Consider the following 23,523-nt stretch of genomic DNA (forward strand, 5'->3'; position numbering starts at 1 on the left):
GGAAAAAAAAATACTTGCTCAGGTACCGCCCCCTCTGCATCCTGGCACCCTAGGCACGTGCCCTCAAGTGCCTAGTGGAAAATACGGCCCTGACTTGGGGCCACCATCAACTGCTTGATCTGCCACCTCCGTGCTGTTAGAATGCAGTCTGCCGACGACGTCAAATGTAAGGTACTAGCAGGAATGAGGGATGCAGTATCAGGCAGGAGACAGAGCAAAGGTTAACTGGTTCTTTATAATTAACCAATTCAGCAGTTACTCTCCACACAGGGAGAATGGGAGAACAATATGTAAACAACACAAAAATGATAACGGCAACCGGGTAATAGCAGAGGGTCAAATAACAAGTTAACTTATCAGTCTCTGGTTCTTGGATGGAGGAGGCTGGAAAATCCCACGATAGCGCTGTTCCTAATCCGGTCCTGGAGATAAGTGAAGCACTGTCTCTGCATGGCAGAGAAGTATCCGGTTCTTCCTGCACGTGGTCTCCTGATCTTGGAACGGGGAGCTGTCTGTGAGCAAGTTTGTAGCACCACTGGTGAAGTGCTACGGAGAGCAGGCCACAATCTCACTCCTGTACTCAGCGTGCACTGCGGGATCGGTACTGCGCGATCCGTCTGCGGTTGTCAGAGGCACAGGTAAGCACTCTCGGGGTCAGAGGGCGGCGTATAAATGTCCCTTTCGGAAACAAGGTCTGTCTGTGTGGGGTCCATAGTCTGATCTGTCAAATGGAGTTGGTCAGCGGAGAGGGAGTCAACCTCTTATCGCACATGTTGGGTACCCGACAAAAGCCCCGACTACCCGTGCTCAGTCCCTTTTATACATGATCAGCCCCCATCAGTCAGGTGCAAAGGTCTGCTCCAGTCAGGAAGTCTTTCCCCCAGCAACAATTGTGACAGCCCGACAGTTCCGGCCCAGACACACAAGAGGGACCACTAGCCCCATCCATCTTCCTACATATCAATGTGTTGCCATAGACAGTAATGCGTTGTTTTGACGGGCTCATCCGCATGCGCATGCCTGCACATATTTGACTCCTCAAAAAATGCAACATGTTGCGTTCACTGCACACCGCGAAATGACAAATGCGGACGCATCCGAATGCGAACTGATGCAAACGCATGTCCCTGCATACACAATGCTAAATATATTTACACAAGACGCTTGCAGATCTATGCGGATCTGTATGCAGGCATACGCTGCAGGAAATAGAAAAAAATCCAGCTCAACGAGGTGGTGAAAAAGCAAAGTCTTGGTACTTTATTCACTTCATATCAAAAAATAGAGGATAAAACAACAGCACAATATAATTAAAAACACTATCTACGCGTTTCTGGTGACATAGCACCCTTAGTCATGAACTAAGGGTGCTATGTCACCAGAAACGCGTAGATAGTGTTTTTAATTATATTGTGCTGTTGTTTTATCCTCTATTTTTTGATATGAAGTGAATAAAGTACCAAGACTTTGCTTTTTCACCACCTCGTTGAGCTGGATTTTTTTCTATTTCCTGCATTCCTCACGCCTTGACACAGTGTTTCCGTGCTCCGAGCCTCCAGGGATTACAACTATGGTGAGCTGGATTTTTTCTTTAGGCATACGCTGCGCATAGATACGCTAATGTGAACTCGGCCTAATTCAATTTAAGAAAAGTACATGTCACAAAAGTTCTGCTGTCATTGTTTTTTTTCCCTATGTGTATTTGATACCCAATATAGCATACTGGGTTACTTTCTTTTTTGTTGATGGGATAATAGTGTCTTGGAAAAGCAAAAAAAGGAAAATAGGAAAACAGGACAGAGTAGTATATTTTCATCACCCAGGCTGCTCACAGAAATATGATAAACATGCAGACAAAGCCATATGCTGTAATAAGAAACCGTGATATTCCTGAAGAGCCCTTGCATTAATGAGGAGAGATTGCCATCTGCTGGCCAGACGAAATCTAATGAAACTAAATTGTGCTGGATGATTTGTAGAGGGAGCGACTTTGCCTGCTTAACCTCACAGAAAGGACTTCTTTAATATAAAATCCCCGTGGGCCAAACCGAGGTTCCAGATTTCCTGATGAAGGAAGCCGCAAGCTCCCGAAATGCGTAGGATTAGGACCCTATCTATATTTCTATACACCTGTTTACAGGTAGGGGTGTGAAATCACTAACCCTATTATACGCGGTCATATGGTCACTTGACAATAGTATTCCTTAGACCTGCCACTGGCCGGGACAGCATCTGGTGTACACTATTATTGCCCAAATTTAACCCCATATAGCCTCCGGAATCCTTAGTTCCTTAGATCCATGGTTACGTGTTGCTACAGATGGACCTATGCAGATGACTGCTAGGAGCTCAGTGCTAGGACCACAGAAATAGCGCCGTCTTTCCACGACACAAGCCGGACACAGCGCACCCAGCTTTCCTATCAACAGGAAGATTAGTGCACCCAGCTCTTCTAGCTACCCGCTACCAAAACCCAAGGTAATAGTTTGAGCCTTTATGTTTAATTATAGGCATTAGCATTAATACACATGTGGTGGCAGTCTGGTATATGTATTGTATAAGTACACCGCGGCTATGGACACAGTGCACCCAGCTTTCCTGACGTCAGCAGGATCAGTGCACCCAGCTTCTCTAGCAACCTATTCCTAAAATAGTAGTTGTAGCTTCTGTGTATAACTACACATATATGCATTAACATCTTTATACGTGTGGTGGTATTTTGACAAATTTATTTCACAAGTACACTGCTACTCTTGTGAAATTAAGACACCCTCTCGCAGTGGGGATTTACTTCTAGCGTTAGTATTGCTGGATACTCAGCACAAATTCCTGCAGGAGGACACCTTTTCTCCTATTTCCTATTTCTGAGCGCTGTTTGGTATATACACTTGTCCTTTTTCAATTTTAAAAACAGAGTGGGACCTCTCTATTCTTGATAACCAGCAATGATAAAGCTGACAGCTCAGGGTTGCAGCTTGCAGCTGTAGGTTTTGTCATGCTGGTTATCAAAAATAGAAGAGACCCTATGCTGTTTTTTTATTTAATTGTAGCACAGGAGATGGCTGATGAATACTCCCATCAGCCAGTGCCTGCTCTTCCTGTTCTCCTGGAGATGTCCGTGTTCTGGGTACATGCATAACAGTAGATGTTCAGTACTGACCCCGAACTTTACGGTTCAGTTTTACCCATCTGTAGTTATCTTAGTTTGAATGTTAATCTGCCTAGTTACTAGCAATAATTGCTCAGAGTTACTTGATGTCACTGTATCTAAATAGAATTATAATCATCCTTGATTGTTTTCGCCTCATGCCTCTGTTGGTTGCATTAAGACTCCCGAATCACAATGCTACCACAAATAGCTATAAAGTAAAAAGCACCCAGCAAACATATCATAGTACTGATTTAACAGAAACCATTTCTCAGTAGATCTGTTACTTATTAGGATTGTGAATTGTACATGAGATGTAGGATCATTTGCTGAGTACCATAATATGGTTGTTCTAAAAAGGAGGAAGATTCGTACTTACCATCATTGGGGCTTATACTGCTCATTCCTGAACCTGGGGATGAAGTAACATCTGCAAGATGAAAAGCGTTATTATATTTAGAAAAAAAAAAGTTCACATATATATAACATTCCTCAAAAAGTGATCAGCCCTGAATCTGCAGCTAATCCATAATGAAATCTGCAGGTTATATGCAGAGTGGTATGCACGTTTCCTTGTTGCATGTATTACTGCGGATATTTATACAGAATGTACATGGCTAAGCAAAACTGCAAGAATCTATTATGGGGCAATATCACTTGGAAAAACAGATTATTTCTCCCCTGCCTGAGATAAGTCACCTCCAGATGACGGCTCCTGTGTGTGGTAGTTGGGAGAGATACTGTAACTGACAGCTATATGTTGTCAATGAGGGGTTTAAAGCCCCTCACACAAGTTAAAGGGAATCTGTCACCCCAAAAAGCCGCGGCAGGAAGACAAATAGAGGACGTCATCGTATGAAGATAGGAGGCGCCGAACATGGACCGCGACGCCCATAGGACCCGAAACTAACTAGGACCGCCCCTGGGTGAGTATAATATAACCTGTTTTTCTTACCTTTCAGGTTACATCGGGGGCTTATCTACCGCATTACAGAATGCTGTAGATAAGCCCCTGATGCCGGTGGCCTTAGCTCATATACGATTTTTGGGGTGACAGATTCCCTTTAACTAGCTGTTGGCTGAATGATGATCCGGCTGATCATTAGACCTGCAGCTATCTTCCATACAAAGGCGCACTCGCTCTGCCAATCACTGTGTTCTCTATGAGAGAGCCACTGCCAGGCATCCCTGGTGGAGGCTTATCTCTAGAGAATAAAAGGATTGGCAATCTAAATTGGAAATGTGAGATCCTTATCCCCTCAACAATCATGTGTCAGGGGCCCCCATAAACATTAGACTGTCAATTGAACCCTGTTAATATCTTCAGGCTTGGCCAACATTAGTTGAGTTCAGAAGATGAGCACATAAGTCATTAGACCAGTCACATCTAGGGTTGGACTGGCCCACCGGAGAACCGAAAGACTGTACAGTGGGCCCAGGCACTGACACCTGCTGATATACATGGCCGGCAGCTGCCAATGGCCTCTGCTGCTCCATGGGCCCGAGCCAGTGGTGTGTTGCTAATAGCGGCACACCATGCCGCTGCTATGGGGCCCCTGAGTCAGGGGTGCCCACCCGGTGCCAGAAGAGCAGCAGCAGGAGACAGGAGACAGAATCCTGACCCCGATGCTAAAGAGAAATGAATATTCACTCTTCCCCATGCCACCATGGGGGTGGAAAATGGTGAATATTCATTTCACTGTAATAGCTGGCAGTGTTAGCCTCAGGCTGCATCTACCATACGAAAAGCCGATGTGAATGCACCGGTGGTGGAGGGGGGCCTCTGCAGGTGGCTAACACTGAGGGTAATCTGGCCTGTTTATCTGGCCCTGAGGCTCTGGGGGGGGGCGCTGTCCTCATGGGCAGCGGGCAGGGAACGATGCCTGCAGCTCTGCTGCCTACGGGAGAAAATGGCAGTAGAGCAAAGCTGAAGGGATCCATCCTGCTTCGTGCCTGACGCCTCCTGTCTGATACAGCAGCGCAGCCAGATGACGTCAACATTCAGTGCGTGGCTGTGCTGGAGAGGAAGCTGCCAGCGATGAAAATTCTGCTGGGGAATGTGCGGAGAGGTGAGTGGTACTGTGTGTGTCTGCGTGGGAACGTGCAGAGAGGTGTGTGTGTGTCTGCGGGGGAACGTTCAGAGAGGTGTGTGTATATGAAGGTGGTGGAGAGGGCAGTGATGGGGGTGATGGAAAGGACAATGGGGGTGGTGTGGGAGGAGACAATGATGGACGTGGTGGGGGAGAAAACAATGATAAAGGTGGCGGAAAGGGCAATGATGGGGGGTGGGGGAGAAGGCAATGACGGGGTGGTGGAAAGGATGATGGGGTGGTGGGGGAGAAAACAATGATAAAGGTGGTGGAAAGGGCAATGATGGGGGTGGGGGAGAAGGCAATGATGGGGTGGTGGAAAGGATGATGGGGTGGTGGGGGAGAAGGCAATGATGGAGGAGAGGGTAATGATGGGAGTGGTGGGGGAGATGTTGTGGATTCTGTTTGTGGGCTCCCTCTGGTGGCTGGTGGTTACTGCTGGTACTGGGTGACTTTGGTGGGTTGCGGCCTTTGGTTTCCACCTGTCCATCAGAGGCTGGGTGGTTCCTATTTTACCTGGCCTTTCTGTCATTCCCTTGCCGGCTATCAATGTATTCAGATGTGCTCTGTTTGGTTCCTGCCTACCTGCTCCCAGATCTTTCAGGATAAGCTAAGTGCTGATTTTCAGTTGTTGGTTTTTTTGTCCAGCTTGCTTATTATGTCTCTATGCTAGCTGGTAGCTCTAGTGGACTGAGGTTCTCCCCATGTGCCATGAGTTGGCACATGGGTTCTTGTAATCTCAGGATGGTTTTTTGATTTGGGTTTTTTGCTGACCGCTCAGACCCCTTTTGTATCGTGAAGAAAAATAGGGGTAACCAAGGGCAAATAATATCTATAGAATAGCATTTGGGAAAATTAATAAACAAACAAGTATAATAATAAATAATTCCCAAATGAGTTTATTTTTACCCTAGTATCGGATCAAGACAGCTATCCAAAACATATGCAGACAGGGGGAGGGAAATAAATCCAGAAAAGATAGCCTTAGTCTTTTCAATAAAACTGCTTTATTAGTAGTGCAAGGCAGGAGGGCAGTGGTAGTAACATAGTTGCCCAGCAACAATTAAAAACAAATATTGCACTCAGAGCACCGGAAAACCGCCTGCTGACCCATGATAGGAAATATATTAATTAAAGCCATACACATTTAGGGTCAAAATAACAGTACAATAGTAGGGGAGCTCAGTTAATACTGCCACATTGGTATATAACCAGATACAGCATAATGCACAGGAAAAGAAAGTGGTAAAAGAAAGCGGTAAACAAAGAATTAATACATCACCCTATAATTGTAGTATACGGCAGGTACAGTGTCCCGGTGTCCGCCCCTTTTGTATCGTTCTGCTTTCTAGTTTACAGCGGGCCTCAATTTGCTGAACCTATATATATCATCTCTATGTGTGTGCCTTCCTCTCATTTCACCATCAATACATGTGGGGGGCAACTATACCTTTTGGGGTTCATTCCTCTGGAGGCAAGTGAGGTCTTTATTTTCTCTGCAGTACTAGTTAGCTCTTAGGCTGGTGCGTGGCGTCTAGAACCAACGTAGGCACGCTCCCTGGCTATCTCTAGTTGCGTTTGTCAGGCGTAGGGCAGCGGTCAGCCCAGGTTCCATCACCCTAGAGCTCGTCCGATATTTTGTATTACTTTGCTTGTCCCTTGCTATCCCTAGCCATTGGGATTCATGACAGTATAGCCGGCCCACAAAGTGTTAATTGTTTGGGCTGAAGCAGGAGAAAAAGAAGTGTTTAACCCCTTCATGACCCAGCCTATTTTGGCCTTAATGACCTTGCCGTTTTTTGAAATTCTGACCAGTGTCCCTTTATGAGGTAATAACTCAGGAACGCTTCAACGGATCCTAGCGATTCTGAGATTGTTTTTTCGTGACATATTGGGCTTCATGTTAGTGGTAAATTTAGGTCGATAATTTCTGAGTTTATTTGTGAAAAAAACGGAAATTTGGCAAAAATTTTGAAAATTTCGCAATTTTCACATTTTTAATTTTTATTCTGTTAAACCAGAGAGTTATGTGACACAAAATAGTTAATAAATAACGTTTCCCACATGTCTACTTTACATCAGCACAATTTTGGAAACATTTTTTTTTTTTGCTAGGAAGTTATAAGGGTTAAAATTTGACCAGTGATTTCTTATTTTTACAACAAAATTTACAAAACCATTTTTTTTAGGGACCACCTCACATTTGAAGTCATTTTGAGGGTTCTATATGGCTGAAAATACCCAAAAGTGACACCATTCTAAAAACTGCACCCCTCAAGGTGCTCAAAACCACATTCAAGAAGTTTATTAACCCTTCAGGTGTTTCACAGCAGCAGAAGCAACATGGAAGTAAAAAATGAACATTTAACTTTTTAGTCACAAAAATGATCTTTTAGCAACAATTTTTTTATTTTCCCAGTGGTAAAAGGAGAAACTGGACCACGGACGTTGTTGTCCAATTTGTCCTGAGTACGCTGATACCTCATATGTGGGGGTAAACCACTGTTTGGGCGCACGGCAGGGCTCGGAAGGGAAGGAGCGCCATTTGACTTTTTGAATGAAAAATTGGCTCCAATCTTTAGCCCACACCATGTCACGTTTGGAGAGCCCCTGTGTGCCTAAACATTGGAGCTCCCCCACAAGTGACCCCATTTTGGAAACTAGACCCCCCAAGGAACTTATCTAGAAGCATAGTGAGCACTTTAAACCCCCAGGTGCTTCACAAATTGATCCGAAAAAATGAAAAAGTACTTTTTTTTCACAAAAAAATTATTTTAGCCTCAATTTTTTCATTTTCACATGGGCAACAGGATAAAATGGATCCTAAATTTTGTTGGGCAATTTCTCCTGAGTACACCAATACCTCACATGTGGGGGTAAACCACTGTTTGGGCACATGGTAAGGCTCGGAAGGGAAGGAGCGCCATTTGACTTTTTGAATGAAAAATTATCTCCATCGTTAGCGGACACCATGTCGCGTTTGGAAAGCCCCTGTGTGCCTAAACATTGGAGCTCCTCCACAAGTGACCCCATTTTGGAAACTAGACCCCCCAAGGAACTCATCTAGAGGCATAGTGAGCACTTTAAACCCCCAGGTGCTTCACAAATTGATCCGCAAAAATGAAAAAGTACTTTTTTTTCACACAAAATTTCTTTTAGCCTCAATTCTTTCATTTTCACATGGGCAACAGGATAAAATGGATCCTAAAATTTGTTGGGCAATTTCTCCTGAGTATGCCGATACCTCATATGTGGGGGTAAACCACTGTTTGGGTGCACGGCAAGGCTCGGAAAGGGAGGCGTGCCATTTGACTTTTTGAATGGAAAATTAGCTCCAATCGTTAGCGGACACCATGTCGCGTTTGGAGAGCCCCTGTGTGCCTAAACATTGGAGCTCCCCTACAAGTGACCCCATTTTGGAAACTAGACCCCCCAAGGAACTTATCTAGATGCATAGTGAGCACTTATAACCTCCAGGTGCTTCACAGAAGTTTATAACGCAGAGCCGTGAAAATAAAAAAATAATTTTTCTTTCCTCAAAAATGAATTTTAGCCCAGAATTTTTTATTTTCCCAAGGGTAATAGGAGAAATTGGATCCCAAATGTTGTTGTCCAGTTTGTCCTGAGTACGATGATACCCCATATGTGGGGGTAAACCACTGTTTGGGCGCACGGCAGGGCTCGGAAGGGAAGGCACGCCATTTGGCTTTTTGAATGGAAAATTAGCTCCAATCATTAGCGGACACCATGTCGCGTTTGGAGAGCCCCTGTGTGCCTAAACATTGGAGCTCCCGCACAAGTGACCCCATTTTGGAAACTAGACCTCCCAAGGAACTAATCTAGATGTGTGGTGAGCACTTTGAACCCCCAAGTGCTTCACAGAAGTTTATAACGCAGAGCCGTGAAAATAAAAAATGTGTTTCCTTTCCTCAAAAATATTTTTTTAGCCCAGGATTTTTTTATTTTTGCAAGAGTAACAGGAGAAATTGGACCCCAAAAGTTGTTGTCCAGTTTCTCCTGAGTACGCTGATACCCCATATGTGGGGGTAAACCACTGTTTTGGCACACGTCGGGGTTCGGAAGGGAAGTAGTGACGTTTTGAAATGCAGACTTTGATGGAATGCTCTGCGGGCATCATGTTGCGTTTGCAGAGCCCCTGATGTGCCTAAACAGTAGGAACTCCCCACAAGTGACTCCATTTTGGAAACTAGACCCCCAAGGGAACTTATCTAGATGTGTGGTGAGCACTTTGAACCCCCAAGTGCTTCACAGAAGTTTATAATGCAGAGCCGTGAAAATAATAAATGTGTTTCCTTTCCTCAAAAATATTTTTTTAGCCCAGAATTTTTTATTTTTGCAAGAGTAACAGGAGAAATTGGACCCCAAAAGTTGTTGTCCAGTTTCTCCTGAGTACGCTGATACCCCATATGTGGGGGTAAACCACTGTTTGGGCACATGCCGGGGCTCGGAAGGGAAGTAGTGACGTTTTGGAATGCAGACTTTGATGGAATGGTCTGCGGGCATCATGTTACGTTTGCAGAGCCCCTGATATGCCTAAACAGTAGAAACCCCCCACAAGTGACCCCATTTTGGAAACTAGACCCCCCAAGGAACTTATCTAGATGTGTGGTGAGCACGTTCAACCCCCAAGTGCTTCACAGAAGTTTACAACGCAGAGCCGTGAAAATAAAAAATCATTTTTCTTTCCTCAAAAAAGATGTTTTAGCAAGCAATTTTTTATTTTCACAAGGGTAACAGGAGAATTTGGACCCCAATATTTGTTGCCCAGTTTGTTGTGAGTACGCTGATACCCCATATGTGGGGGTAAACCACTGTTTGGGCGCACGTCAGGGCTCGGAAGGGAAGTAGTGACATTTGAAATGCAGACTTTGATGGAATGGTCTGCGGGCGTCACATTGCATTTGCAGAGCCCCTGATGTGCCTAAACAGTAGAAACACCCCACAAGTGACCCCATTTTGGAAACTAGACCCCCGAAGGAACTTATCTAGATGTGTGGTGAGCACTTTCAACCCCCAAGTGCTTCACAGAAGTTTATAACGCAGAGCCGTGAAAATAAAAAATAATTGTTCTTTCCTCAAAAATTATGTTTTAGCAAGTAATTTTTTATTTTTGCAAGGGTAACAGGAGAAATTGGACCCCAACAGTTGTTGCCCAGTTTGTCCTGAGTACGCTGGTACCCCAAATGTGGGGGTAAACCACTGTTTGGGCGCACGTCGGGGCTTGGAAGGGCGGGAGCACCATTTGACTTTTTGAACGCAAGATTGGCTGGAATCAATGGTGGCGCCATGTTGCGTTTGGAGACCCCTGATGTGCCTAAACAGTGGAAACCCCTCAATTCTAACTTCAACACTAACCCCAACACACCCCTAATCCTAATCCCAACTGTAGCCATAACCCTAATCACAACCCTAACCCCAACACACCCCTAACCACAACCCTAACCGCAACACACCCGTAACCCTAATTCCAACCCTAATCCTAACCCTAATCCCAACCGTAACCCTAATCCCAACCCTAACCACAACTGTAACCCCAACACACCCCTAACCCTATCCGTAACCCTAACCACAAGCCTAATCTTAACCCTATTTCAAACCCTAGCCCTAATTCCAACCCTAACTCTAATTCCAACCCTAACACTAAGGCTATGTGCCCACGTTGCGGATTCGTGTGAGATTTTTCCGCACGATTTTTGAAAAATCTGCAGGTGAAAGGCACTGCGTTTTACCTGCGGATTTACAGCAGATTTCCAGTGTTTTTTTGTGCGGATTTCACCTGCGGATTCCTATTGAGGAACAGGTGTAAAACGCTGCGGAATCCGCACAAAGAATTGACATGCTGCGGAAAATACAACGCAGCGTTTCTGCACGGAATTTTCCGCACCATGGGCACAGTGGATTTGGTTTTCCTTAGGTGTACATGGTACTGTAAACCTGATGGAAAACTGCTTCGAATTCGCAGCGGCCAATCCGCTGCGGATCCGCGGCCAATCCGCTGCCAATCCGCTGCGGATCCGCGGCCAATCCGCTGCGGATCCGCTGCCAATCCGCTGCGGATCCGCGGCCAATCCGCTGCCAATCCGCTACCAATCCGCTGCGGATCCGCTGCGGATCCGCTGCCAATCCGCTGCGGATCCGCTGCCAATCCGCTGCGGATCCGCGGCCGATCCGCTGCGGATCCGCTGCCGATCCGCTGCCGATCCGCTGCCGATCCGCTGCGGATCCGCTGCGGATCCGCGGCCGATCCGCTGCGGATCCGCGGCCGATCCGCTCTGTGTGCACATGCCATAACCCTACCCCTAACCCTACCCGTAACCCTAACCCTACCCCTAACCCTACCCCTAGTTCTAACCCTAGTTCTAACCCTAACCCTAGTGGAAAAAAAAAAAAAAAAAAAATTCTTTATTTTATTATTGTCCCTATGGGGGTGATAAAGGGGGGGGGGGTTATTTATTATTTTTTTTATTTTGATCGCTGTGATAGAACCTACCACAGCGATCAAAATGTACCTGTAAGGAATCTGCCGACTGGCAGATTCGGCGGGCGCACTGAGCATGCGCCCGCCATTTTCCAAGATGGCGGCGCCCAGGGAGGAGACGGCCGGACACCGGGAGGATCGGTAAGTATGAAGGGGTGGTGGGGGGGTGGATCGGAGCACAGGGGGGGTGATCGGAGCACAGGGGGGGGGGATCTGAGCAAGGAGGGAGCGGACAGCAGGACGGGGGAGCCGGCAGGCGGACGGAGGGGACCGGAGGACTAACGGAGCACTGGGGGGGCGATCGGTGGGTGTGGGGGGGGGCACTTTAGTATTTCCAGCCATGGCCGATGTTATTGCAGCATCGGCCATGGCTGGATTGTAATATTTCACCAGTTTTTTAGGTGAAATATTACAAATCGCTCTGATTGGCAGTTTCACTTTCAACAGCCAATCAGAGCGATCGTAGCCACGGGGGGGTGAAGCCACCCCCCCTGGGCTGAAGCACCACTCCCCCTCTCCCTGCAGATCGGGTAAAATAGGAGTTAACCCCTTCACCCGATCTGCAGGGATGCGATCATTCCATGACGCATACGCTGCGTCATAGGTCGTTTTGGCACCGACTTTCATGACGCAGCGTATGCGTCAAAGGTCGTTAAGGGGTTAAGGGAAATTTTTTTTTTTTTTTTTTTTTTCCTTCAGAGTTTTGCTGCCTAGCCCTTAATTGCTGTCTAGCTGCTTCTTACCTCCTCTTAACCCTTGAATGGCTCTGATATTAGCTGTTTAACATGGATGTCCAGAGTTTGGCTTCCAGCCTGAGTAATCTCGCGGCAAAAGTTCAAAACATACAGGATTTTGTTGTTCACACTCCCATGTCTGAACCTAGAATTCCTATTCCAGAGTTCTTTTCTGGAGATAGATCTACCTTCCTGAATTTCAGGAACAATTGTAAATTGTTTCTTTCTTTAAAATCTCGCTCCTCTGGAGACCCTGCTCAACAGGTCAAGATTGTAATATCTTTCCTGCGGGGCGACCCTCAGAATTGGGCATTTGCATTGGCACCAGGGGATCCTGCATTGCTCAATGTGGATGCGTTTTTTCTGGCATTGGGATTGCTCTATGAGGAACCCAACCTGGAGATTCAGGCTGAAAAGGCTTTATTAGCCCTCTCTCAGGGGCATGATGAAGCGGAAATATATTGTCAAAAATTTCGGAAATGGTCGGTGCTTACTCAGTGGAATGAGTGCGCCCTGGCTGCAAACTTCAGAAATGGTCTTTCCGAGGCCATTAAGGATATTATGGTGGGGTTCCCTACGCCTACAGGTCTGAATGAGTCGATGGCTATGGCCATTCAGATTGATCGGCGTTTACGGGAGCGCAAACCCGTGCACCACTTGGCGGTGTCTTCTGAACAGGCACCTGAGACTATGCAATGTGATAGAATTCAGTCCAGAAGTGAACGGCAAAATTATAGGCGGAAAAATGGATTGTGTTTTTATTGTGGTGATTCAGCTCATGTTATATCAGCATGCTCTAAACGCACAAAAAGGGTTGATAAATCTTTTGCCATTGGTACTCTGCAGCCTAAGTTCATTTTGTCTGTTACTCTGATTTTTTCACTGTCTTCCATTTCCGTCGATGCCTATGTGGATTCAGGCGCTGCCCTGAGTCTTATGGATTGGTCATTTGCTAAACGCTGCGGTTTTAGTCTGGAGCCTCTGGAAGTTCCTATCCCTCTGAAGGGAATTGACTCTACACCATTGGCTATGAATAAGCCGCAGTATTGGACACAAGTGACCATGCGCATGACTCCCGTTCATCAGGAGGTGATTCGCTTCCTTGTACTGTATAATTTACATGATGTACTAGTGCTTGGTCTGCCATGGTTACAGACTCATAATCCTGTCCTGGACTGGAAAACAATGTCTGTGTTAAGCTGGGGATGTCGGGGGGTTCATGATGATGCACCTCCGATTTCAATCGCTTCATCTACTCCTTCTGAGATCCCTGCGTTTTTGTCTGACTATAGGGATGTTTTTGAGGAGCCTAAGCTCAATTCGCTCCCTCCTCATAGAGATTGTGACTGTGCTATAGAATTGATTCCTGGCAGTAAGTTCCCTAAGGGTCGTTTATTTAATCTGTCACTGCCAGAGCATACTGCTATGCGGAATTATATTAAGGAGTCATTGGAAAAGGGACATATTCGTCCATCTTCGTCCCCTCTGGGAGCAGGTTTTTTTTTTGTGGCAAAAAAAGATGGTTCCCTGAGGCCTTGTATAGATTATCGCCTTCTGAATAAGATTACAGTCAAATATCAGTATCCACTGCCATTATTGACTGATTTGTTTGCTCGCATTAAGGGGGGTAGGTGGTTCACTAAGATAGATCTTCGCGGTGCGTATAATCTGGTGCGGATAAAACAGGGTGACGAGTGGAAAACCGCATTTAATACGCCTGAGGGCCATTTTGAGTATTTGGTAATGCCTTTTGGACTCTCCAATGCTCCGTCAGTCTTTCAGTCCTTTATGCACAATATTTTCAGTGAATATCTGGATAAGTTTATGATTGTGTATTTGGATGATATTTTGGTGTTTTCTGATGACTGGGAGTCTCATGTTTTACAGGTCAGGAAGGTGTTTCAGGTTCTGCGGGCCAATTCTCTGTTTGTGAAGGGCTCAAAGTGTCTCTTCGGAGTCCAGAAGATTTCTTTTTTGGGGTACATTTTTTCTCCTTCTACTATTGAGATGGATCCCGTCAAGGTTCAGGCGATTTGTGACTGGACACAACCTACATCTGTTAAGAGCCTTCAGAAGTTCTTGGGGTTTGCTAATTTTTATCGTCGGTTCATTGCTAATTTTTCCAGTATTGTTAAACCTTTGACTGATTTGACTAAAAAGGGTGCTGATGTTGCTGATTGGTCTCCTGCGGCCGTGGAGGCCTTTCGGGAACTTAAGCGCCGGTTTTCTTCTGCTCCTGTGTTGTGTCAACCAGATGTTTCACTTCCTTTTCAGGTTGAGGTTGATGCTTCCGAGATTGGAGCGGGGGCGGTTTTGTCACAGAGAAGTTCTAATGGCTCGGTGATGAAGCCATGTGCATTCTTCTCTAGAAAATTCTCGCCCGCCGAGCGCAATTATGATGTGGGTAATCGGGAGCTTTTGGCCATGAAGTGGGCATTTGAGGAGTGGCGTCATTGGCTTGAGGGTGCTAAACATCGTGTGGTGGTCTTGACTGATCACAAGAATCTCATTTACCTTGAGTCTGCCAGGCGTTTGAATCCTAGACAGGCTCGTTGGTCGTTGTTTTTTTCTCGTTTCAATTTCGTGGTTTCATACCTGCCAGGTTCAAAGAATGTGAAGGCAGATGCTCTTTCCAGGAGTTTTGTGCCTGACTCTCCTGGAGACTCTGGGCCTACTGGTATCTTTAGGGATGGGGTAATATTGTCCGCCGTATCCCCAGACTTGCGACGTGCATTGCAGGAGTTTCAGGTGGATAAACCGGATCGTTGTCCGCCAGAAAGACTGTTTGTTCCGGATGATTGGACCAGCAGAGTCATCTTCGAGGTCCATTCTTCTGTGTTGGCTGGTCATCCTGGAATATTTGGTACTAGAGACTTGGTGGCCAGGTCTTTTTGGTGGCCTTCCTTGTCTAGGGATGTGCGTACCTTTGTGCAGTCTTGTGAAGTGTGTGCTCGAGCTAAGCCTTGCTGTTCTCGGGCCAGTGGGTTGTTGTTATCCTTGCCCATCCCGAAGAGGCCTTGGACGCACATTTCCATGGATTTTATTTCTGATCTCCCGGTTTCACAGAAAATGTCCGTTATCTGGGTTGTGTGTGACCGCTTTTCTAAGATGGTTCATTTGGTGCCCTTGCCTAAGTTGCCTTCCTCCTCTGAGTTGGTCCCTTTATTTTTTCAGAATGTGGTTCGTTTGCATGGGATTCCGGAGAATATCGTTTCTGACAGGGGATCCCAGTTTGTGTCTAGATTTTGGCGGACGTTTTGTGCCAAGATGGGCATTGATTTGTCTTTCTCGTCTGCATTCCATCCTCAGACGAATGGCCAGACGGAGCGAACTAATCAGACCTTGGAAACTTATTTGAGGTGTTTTGTTTCTGCTGATCAAGATGACTGGGTTGCTTTTTTGCCACTGGCCGAATTTGCTCTTAATAATCGGGCTAGTTCTGCCACGTTGGTCTCTCCTTTTTTTTGTAATTCGGGGTTTCATCCTCGTTTTTCCTCTGGTCAGGTGGAGTCTTCGGATTGTCCTGGAGTGGACGTGGTGGTGGACAGGCTACATCAGATTTGGAATCAGGTGGTGGACAATTTGAAGTTATCTCAGGAGAAGACTCAGCAGTTTGCTAATCGCCGTTGCCGCGTGGGTCCCCGACTTCTTGTTGGGGATTTGGTGTGGTTGTCTTCTCGTTTTGTCCCTATGAAGGTCTCTTCTCCTAAGTTCAAGCCTCGGTTCATCGGTCCTTATAGGATCTCGGAGATTCTTAACCCTGTATCTTTTCGTTTGGATCTCCCAGCATCGTTTGCTATTCATAATGTGTTCCATCGGTCGTTGTTGCGGAGGTATGAGGTGCCCGTTGTTCCTTCGGTTGAGCCTCCTGCTCCGGTGCTGGTGGAGGGAGAATTGGAGTATGTTGTTGAGAAGATCTTGGATTCTCGTGTTTCCAGACGCAGACTCCAGTATTTGGTTAAGTGGAGGGGTTATGGTCAGGAGGATAATTCCTGGGTGGTTGCCTCCGATGTTCATGCGACTGATTTGGTCCGCGCCTTCCATAGAGCTCACCCTGATCGCCCTGGGGGTTCTCGTGAGGGTTCGGTGACCCCTCCTCAAGGGGGGGGTACTGTTGTGGATTCTGTTTGTGGGCTCCCTCTGGTGGTTACTGCTGGTACTGGGTGACTTTGGTGGGTTGCGGCCTTTGGTTTCCACCTGTCCATCAGAGGCTGGGTGGTTCCTATTTTACCTGGCCTTTCTGTCATTCCCTTGCCGGCTATCAATGTATTCAGATGTGCTCTGTTTGGTTCCTGCCTACCTGCTCCCAGATCTTTCAGGATAAGCTAAGTGCTGATTTTCAGTTGTTGGTTTTTTTGTCCAGCTTGCTTATTATGTCTCTATGCTAGCTGGTAGCTCTAGTGGACTGAGGTTCTCCCCATGTGCCATGAGTTGGCACATGGGTTCTTGTAATCTCAGGATGGTTTTTTGATTAGGGTTTTTTGCTGACCGCTCAGACCCCTTTTGTATCGTTCTGCTTTCTAGTTTACAGCGGGCCTCAATTTGCTGAACCTATATATATCATCTCTATGTGTGTGCCTTCCTCTCATTTCACCGTCAATACATGTGGGGGGCAACTATACCTTTTGGGGTTCATTCCTCTGGAGGCAAGTGAGGTCTTTATTTTCTCTGCAGTACTAGTTAGCTCTTAGGCTGGTGCGTGGCGTCTAGAACCAACGTAGGCACGCTCCCTGGCTATCTCTAGTTGCGTTTGTCAGGCGTAGGGCAGCGGTCAGCCCAGGTTCCATCACCCTAGAGCTCGTCCGATATTTTGTATTACTTTGCTTGTCCCTTGCTATCCCTAGCCATTGGGATTCATGACAGGGAGAAATCAATGATGGGGTGGTGGGGGAGAAGGCAATGATGGGGTGGTGGAAAGGACAATGGGGTGGTGGGGCAGAAGGCAATGATGGAAGTGGTGGGATGAGCAATGATGGGGTGGTGGGGGAGAAGGCAGTGATGGAGGTGGTAGAAAGGGCAATGATGGTGGTGGTGGGGAAGAGGCAATGATGGAAGTGGTGGAAAGGGCAATGATGGGGTGATGGGGGAGAAAGTTGCATTATACAGTTATATGAAAAAGTTTGGGCACCCCTATTAATCTTAAGCTTAATGTTTTCTAAAAATTGTTTTTTTTGCAACAGCTATTTCAGTTTCATATATCTAATAACTGTTGGACACAGTAATGTTTCTGCCTTGAAATGAGGTTTATTTTACTAACAGAAAATGTGTAATCTGCATTCAAACAAAATTTGACAGGTGCATAAGTATGGGCACCTCACCAGAAAAGAGACATTAATATTTAGTAGATCCTCCTTTTGCAAAAATAACAGCCTCTAGTCGCTTCCTGTAGCTTTTAATGAGTTCCTGGCTCCTTGATGAAGGTATTTTTGACCATTCCTCTTTACAAAACAATTCCAGTTCAGTTAAGTTTGAAGGTCACCAAGCATGGACAGCCCTCTTCAAATGATCCCACAGATGTTCAATGATATTCAGGTCTGGGGACTGAGATGGCCATTCCAGAACAGTGTAATTGTTCCTCTGCATGAATGCCTGAGTAGATTTGGAGCGGTGTTTTGGATCATTGTCTTGCTGAAAGATCCATCCCCTGCGTAACTTCAACTTTGTCACTGATTCATGAACATTATTGTCAAGAATCTGCTGATACTGAGAGGAATCCATGCGTCCCTCAACTTTAACAAGATTCCCGGTGCCGGCATTGGCCACACAGCCCCAAAGCATGATGGAACCTCCCCCAAATTTTACTGTGGGTAGCAAGTGTTTTTCTTGGAATGCTGTGTTTTTTTGCCGCCATGCACAACGCCTTTTTGTATGACCAAACAACTCAATCTTGGTTTCATCAGTCCACAGGACCTTCTTCCAAAAAGAAATTGGCTTCTCCAAATGTGCTTTTGCATACCTCAGCCGACTCTCTTTGTGGCGTGCTTGCAGAAACGGCTTCTTTCGCATCACTGTCCCATACAGCTTCTCCTTGTGCAAAGTGCGTTGTATAGTTGACCGATACACAGTGACACCATCTGCAGCAAGTTGATGCTGCAGCTCTCTGAAGGTGGTCTGAGGATTGTCCTTGACTGATCTCACCATTCTTCTTCTCTGCCTTTCTGATGTTTTTCTTGGCCTGCCACTTCTGGCCTTAACAAGAACTGTACCTGTGTTCTTCCATTTCCTTACTATGTTCCTCACAGTGGAAATTGACAGGTTAAATCTCTGAGACAGCTTTTTGTATCCTTCCCCTGAACAACTATGTTGAATAATCTTTGTTTTCAGATCATTTGACAGTTGTTTTGAGGAGCCCATGATGCCACTCTTCGGAGGAGATTCAAACAGGAGAACAACTTGCAAGTGGCCACTTTAAGTAGCTTTTCTCATGATTGCATACACCTGGCTATGAAGTTCAAAGCTAAATGAGTTTATAAAACCCCAAAAAAGTGCTTTAGTAAGTCAGTAAAAAGTAGGTAGGAGTATTTAAAACAAGAAAATGATAAGGGTGCCCATACTTATGCACCTGTCAAATTTTGTTTGAATGCAGATTGCACATTTTCTCTTAGTACAATAAACCTCATTTCAAGGCAGAAACATTACTGTGTCCAACAGTTATTAGATATATGAAACTGAAATAGCTGTTGCAAAAAAAAACAATTTTTAGAAAACATTAAGCTTAAGATTAATAGGGGTGCCCAAACTTTCTCATATAACTGTATTCTATGATGGGGCTACATTATATTCTTTGATGGGGCTACCCCAACCTCTGCTACATAATTTAGACGTGTACTATCTTATATTATACCCTGATATTAGCGCGTTTTACAGCACAATCGGTGGTCTTGTATTTATTTCTATGTAGCTACATAGTGGGCCCCAAGAATGATTTTCTCTGGTGGGCCCAAGGTGCTCCAGTCCAATGCTGGTCACATTCATAAATTGCAGACATGACCACCTCTGTCTGCTCGTCCACATAGGGTGCAGGAGCTGCCTGCTATTTACATGCACTAGCTTGGTCTGTAAACCACAGCAGTGCATATTGCAATTAATTATTTTTTTATTTCCATGTGAACCTGATCTTTGGGTGGGTAAAAGAGAGAAGCAATCACACACGAGTGACAATGTCCACTTTACAAAGTAAAATGTGCAGCTGCCAGGTTTTCACATTTGAAGCCACTTCAGGAAAATGCCAGCGCCCAGCAGTCGATTAACTGAAATGGTGTCGCCATCATTCTGGCAGCATTCAGTCTACCTTGTTAAGCTGCCAGAAGGAATAACCATGTGGATTCTTTTAACCGCTGCTTTAGCGTTTACCAACCCTGTACTGGTTAAAAGAAGTTACCCAAGCGGGTATGTGTGCACAGATATGTGGATTTTACAGTGCTCTGAATTATGTTTATTTTATGGGACACTTTTTCAGGGGGATTCCAAATCTGCCTGACAAAGACTACATGTGCCGATAACCTTATATAATGTTTTTGCAGCATTTTTCTCTTTTTTGCTTTTACAAAAACCCACCAATTACATAATTATTACAAATATTTCCTTGTCATGCCATTACTCTTACTTTGCTTTTTTTCCATGTGTGTACTTTTGTTTTCATAGTACTATAGAAAATCATGTGGGGAAACATCTAGGGTATGTAGCAAAAATAAGTACACCAAAAGTTAAGAAAACTGGCACCAAATTGATACACTGCAGTGAGTTAAATATTTCCATATAGTCACAGCCAACACCTGAAGAAAAGGAGTAGAAAAAAAGGCAAAGAAAGACTCGGGAAAAAACACCTTAAAAAATGTGTGAAGCAAAGTTCTTGTCATAGTCAAGAGCCATAGGAATCATAGGAAATGACTGATATACTGGAAAATATAGTAAAGAGTGGGTTTTGTAATAAGATTATAATGATACAAAAACGTACCAGTTTTCCAGCGCTCGGTCGTCGTCAGTCTCAGGAGGCAAAGTCCAGGTACAGAAGGATCTATAAGGAACATAAAAACCCCTCAACCTTTACTCTCATAATAAAAAGGGTTTATCCAAGTGTGCAGGGTTGTGACTGACAGACGTGTGCTCATGATGTAACTAAAAACATAGTTTTCTTTAAAATAAGCCCAGTTACCAAATGCTTCATTGTAATTATTGTTACTTACTGCTACACATACCATAACGCCGTAGAGAGAACAAAAATAGCAAAGGATGAGATTTCCACATACATTCTTGATAACTTGTCACAGAAGGTTTAACAATTAGTGCTGAGCAAACATGCTCGCCACTGCTCGTTACTCGCCCGAGTATCACTATGCTCGGTGTACTCGGCAAGCACTGAGTATTTCCGGGATTATTTGGCGGGAGCTCGGGTCTCCGCCCTGCAATTCTGGCGCTCTTTAGAGCACCAATGACAGTGCAGGGATTGTCAGCCATGCATTGTAATGCTGCAGCCATCTTTGTTGTGGTATTACAGTGATTGGCTGGCCGCACAGCGTCATCAGGTCTATAAGAGACCTGGCGCCGCCCTGTTCGCCACATTCTGCTCCGGACTTGGCTAGTGTAGGGAGAGCTGCTGCTGAGATAGGGTCAGAATCGTGCGTTTAATAGTTAGTGTAGGTCTGCAACTATTCAGTCCACAATTCCTGAGAAACCAACAGTCCTTTTTAGGGCTAATTCATGGGTCCCGATATTGCAGCGCTAGGCAGGCAGGGCACAGCATATCCACATCATTGCAATGCCTGCAGGCACTGCATGTGAGTACATGGATCTCACTGCATCCCTCCAAAAGCTCCATAACTGTCTGCTGCTGCTTATTTAATATATATAGCTAGCTGCAGTTTTCCGTGGGTTTTTTTTCTTCACCCTACCTACTCCATTTATTTTAAAGTAATCCATAGCCCCCTTATTTTAACATGTATTTGCTTGTACACTCTGCCTACTACAGCCAAGTCAGGCTACTTTCACACTAGCGTTGTACTCGGCCCGTCGCAGAGCGTCGGGCCGACGCTAGCGTTGTATACGCTGCACAACGGGGGCAGCGGATGCATTTTTCCAGCGCATCCGCTGCCCCATTGTGAGGGGCGGGAGGTGGGGGCGGAGTTCCGGCCGCACATGCGCGGTCGGAAAAAGCGGACCGTCGGCAGCAAAAAACGTTACCATGTAACGTTTTTTGCAGCCGACGGTCCGCCACAACACGGCGCAACCGTCGCACGACGGTTGCGACGTGTGTCAATGCGTCGCAAATGCGTCGCTAATGTTAGTCAATGGGAAAAAAAATGCATCCTGCAAGTGCAGCGCCCCAGAGTCCTGGTCGTTGCAGTACTGTGGCTCCGCCACTAAGGGGAGCCATGGTACGTTCGATGGCACTGAAGGAGTTCCTCCAATCAGGTATCACAGACACCAATATGTTTCACAGCTGGGCCTCCGGGGGGAGCTAAGGGTGCTATTCATTAGGCCACTCCCCACCATAGTGGGTAAACTGGGGGTCAGGCAGGAAGTTAGGGAGAACGCTGACGGGATTGAACGGAGCAACACCCTGTGGCAGAGGGTGTTGTGAAGGGAGAGACTGTAGGGTCTCTGCCAGGGGTGGGATCCTGGCAGAGGCTTGGCATTGAAAGAACGTAACGGGTCCGCGCAGGCTCCTGGAAGCGGCGGGACTCAAGAAAGGACTAGAAGCGAGATAGATTGTGCTGAGTGAGAAACGAGATCAAGCAGAAGGAGAATACCAGCAGGGGTTTTGTTGAAAGAGGCAGCACCCTGCTGAGGCGCAATACCGGTGGCCGGAACGCCGAGGGAGTGGATTAGAATACAGCTTCAAGCCATACTCCAAACAGCGGCAGGACAGTCGGTCTCAGGCGGGCTGTCTACCACATATCACCTATGAAGTCTTGGGGGGCAATTGCGGGAGAGGGGCGACTCTAGGGTCCCGGAAGAACTCCGGGCCTACCTGACAGGCGGGTGCCATTCCAACCTGAATACAGGGAAGGGGTGGATTACAGAGGAACATCAAATCGAGTTGTGAGGGAACTTAAGAAACAGACACAACCGTTGTGGGGTTACTTTCCGTGAGCACAGCAGGGAAGGACTACAACACATAGCGCTAGAAGGAAGGCACAGATTTCCACCTGAGAGGAGAACTCTGGAGGTGCCATTGGACCGGCCGGACTTGCGCAGCCTGGTGAACCGTATTCTGGACTGAGGACTCAGAGATCTCCAGTAAAGAGGTAAAGAGACTGCAACCTGGTGTCCTCGTTATTTACCGCGACTTACACCCCACAACCGCACCGCTACATCGCTACCATTACTACCACCTATTACACCGGACGTCCCCCACTGACGGACAGGGCCACGGACCGGGTCTAGCCACCGTGACAACCCCGAGACTGAGAACTAGAGGCCCGGCTCCGGGTACCCCTCGGCCCTGCGGCGGTGTGGGGGCGCTCCAAACTTGGCGTCACGAACAGGATCTACTTAAGCCTGAGGAATCAGGTCATGTGTGCCTAGAGACTGTGATCTGTTGTGCTTAGACTGTACTTTATTACAAAGACTGTGCTGCGCCAGTTGCCGCCAAAATCCGCCGCCATTGCAGCGCTGAGGAGAGCGCAGGAAGAGAAGAGGGGCGTGGAGTGGGCGTAGACGAGCTGGAGAGCGCGAAGAATAATGGCCGCCCAGTCTAAATATTTCTGTGCAGTGAGGACGTGTCCGTCAGCAGCAGAGATCCGCCTCCTAATCCTTAATGGGGGGCGGAGGCAGAGAAAACGAAACTGCTCACGCAGGAGAGAGCGGGAAAAAGACCAGGAAGCGACCCACGTGGAGGACGCTATGGCCAGCAGCTCCGAACCCGACAGCGGGGTTGAAGTGGAAGTCTCCCCTGACTACCCGGATGAGCCCAGCAGCCTGTCCTCCGTGGATAACACCAAATTCCTGAGAGCCGAGATGGAGGATTTATATAACCAGCTCCTCCAACTGCATGTAAGAGTCCAGGCCCCGCATCAGGTGGGACCGGCAGTGGATTCCCGGACATCGGAA

The 23,523-nt window shown here is 46.5% G+C and overlaps 1 protein-coding gene across 2 annotated transcripts in view; it reads right to left on the minus strand.

The window, feature by feature from the left end:
* The window catches only part of LOC143770331 (uncharacterized), a 600,942-nt gene extending 580,458 nt beyond the window's left edge, over window positions 1-20,484 (minus strand). Inside the window, exons 1-2 of one of the 2 annotated variants that reach the window (XM_077259855.1) lie at window positions 20,429-20,484; window positions 3,528-3,578 (exon numbers count right to left, since the gene is read on the minus strand). In XM_077259855.1, the coding sequence (XP_077115970.1) occupies window positions 3,528-3,552 (25 nt within the window). In that variant the 5' untranslated portion in view covers window positions 3,553-3,578; window positions 20,429-20,484. Of the gene's footprint in view, window positions 1-3,527; window positions 3,579-20,428 lie in introns of those variants that run through there. The other variant, XM_077259863.1, reaches the window with a different exon arrangement.
* Between the last annotated feature and the right edge of the window lie 3,039 nt (window positions 20,485-23,523).

Source organism: Ranitomeya variabilis, chromosome 1 (genome assembly GCF_051348905.1).
Source record: "Ranitomeya variabilis isolate aRanVar5 chromosome 1, aRanVar5.hap1, whole genome shotgun sequence".
NCBI lineage: Eukaryota > Metazoa > Chordata > Amphibia > Anura > Dendrobatidae > Ranitomeya > Ranitomeya variabilis.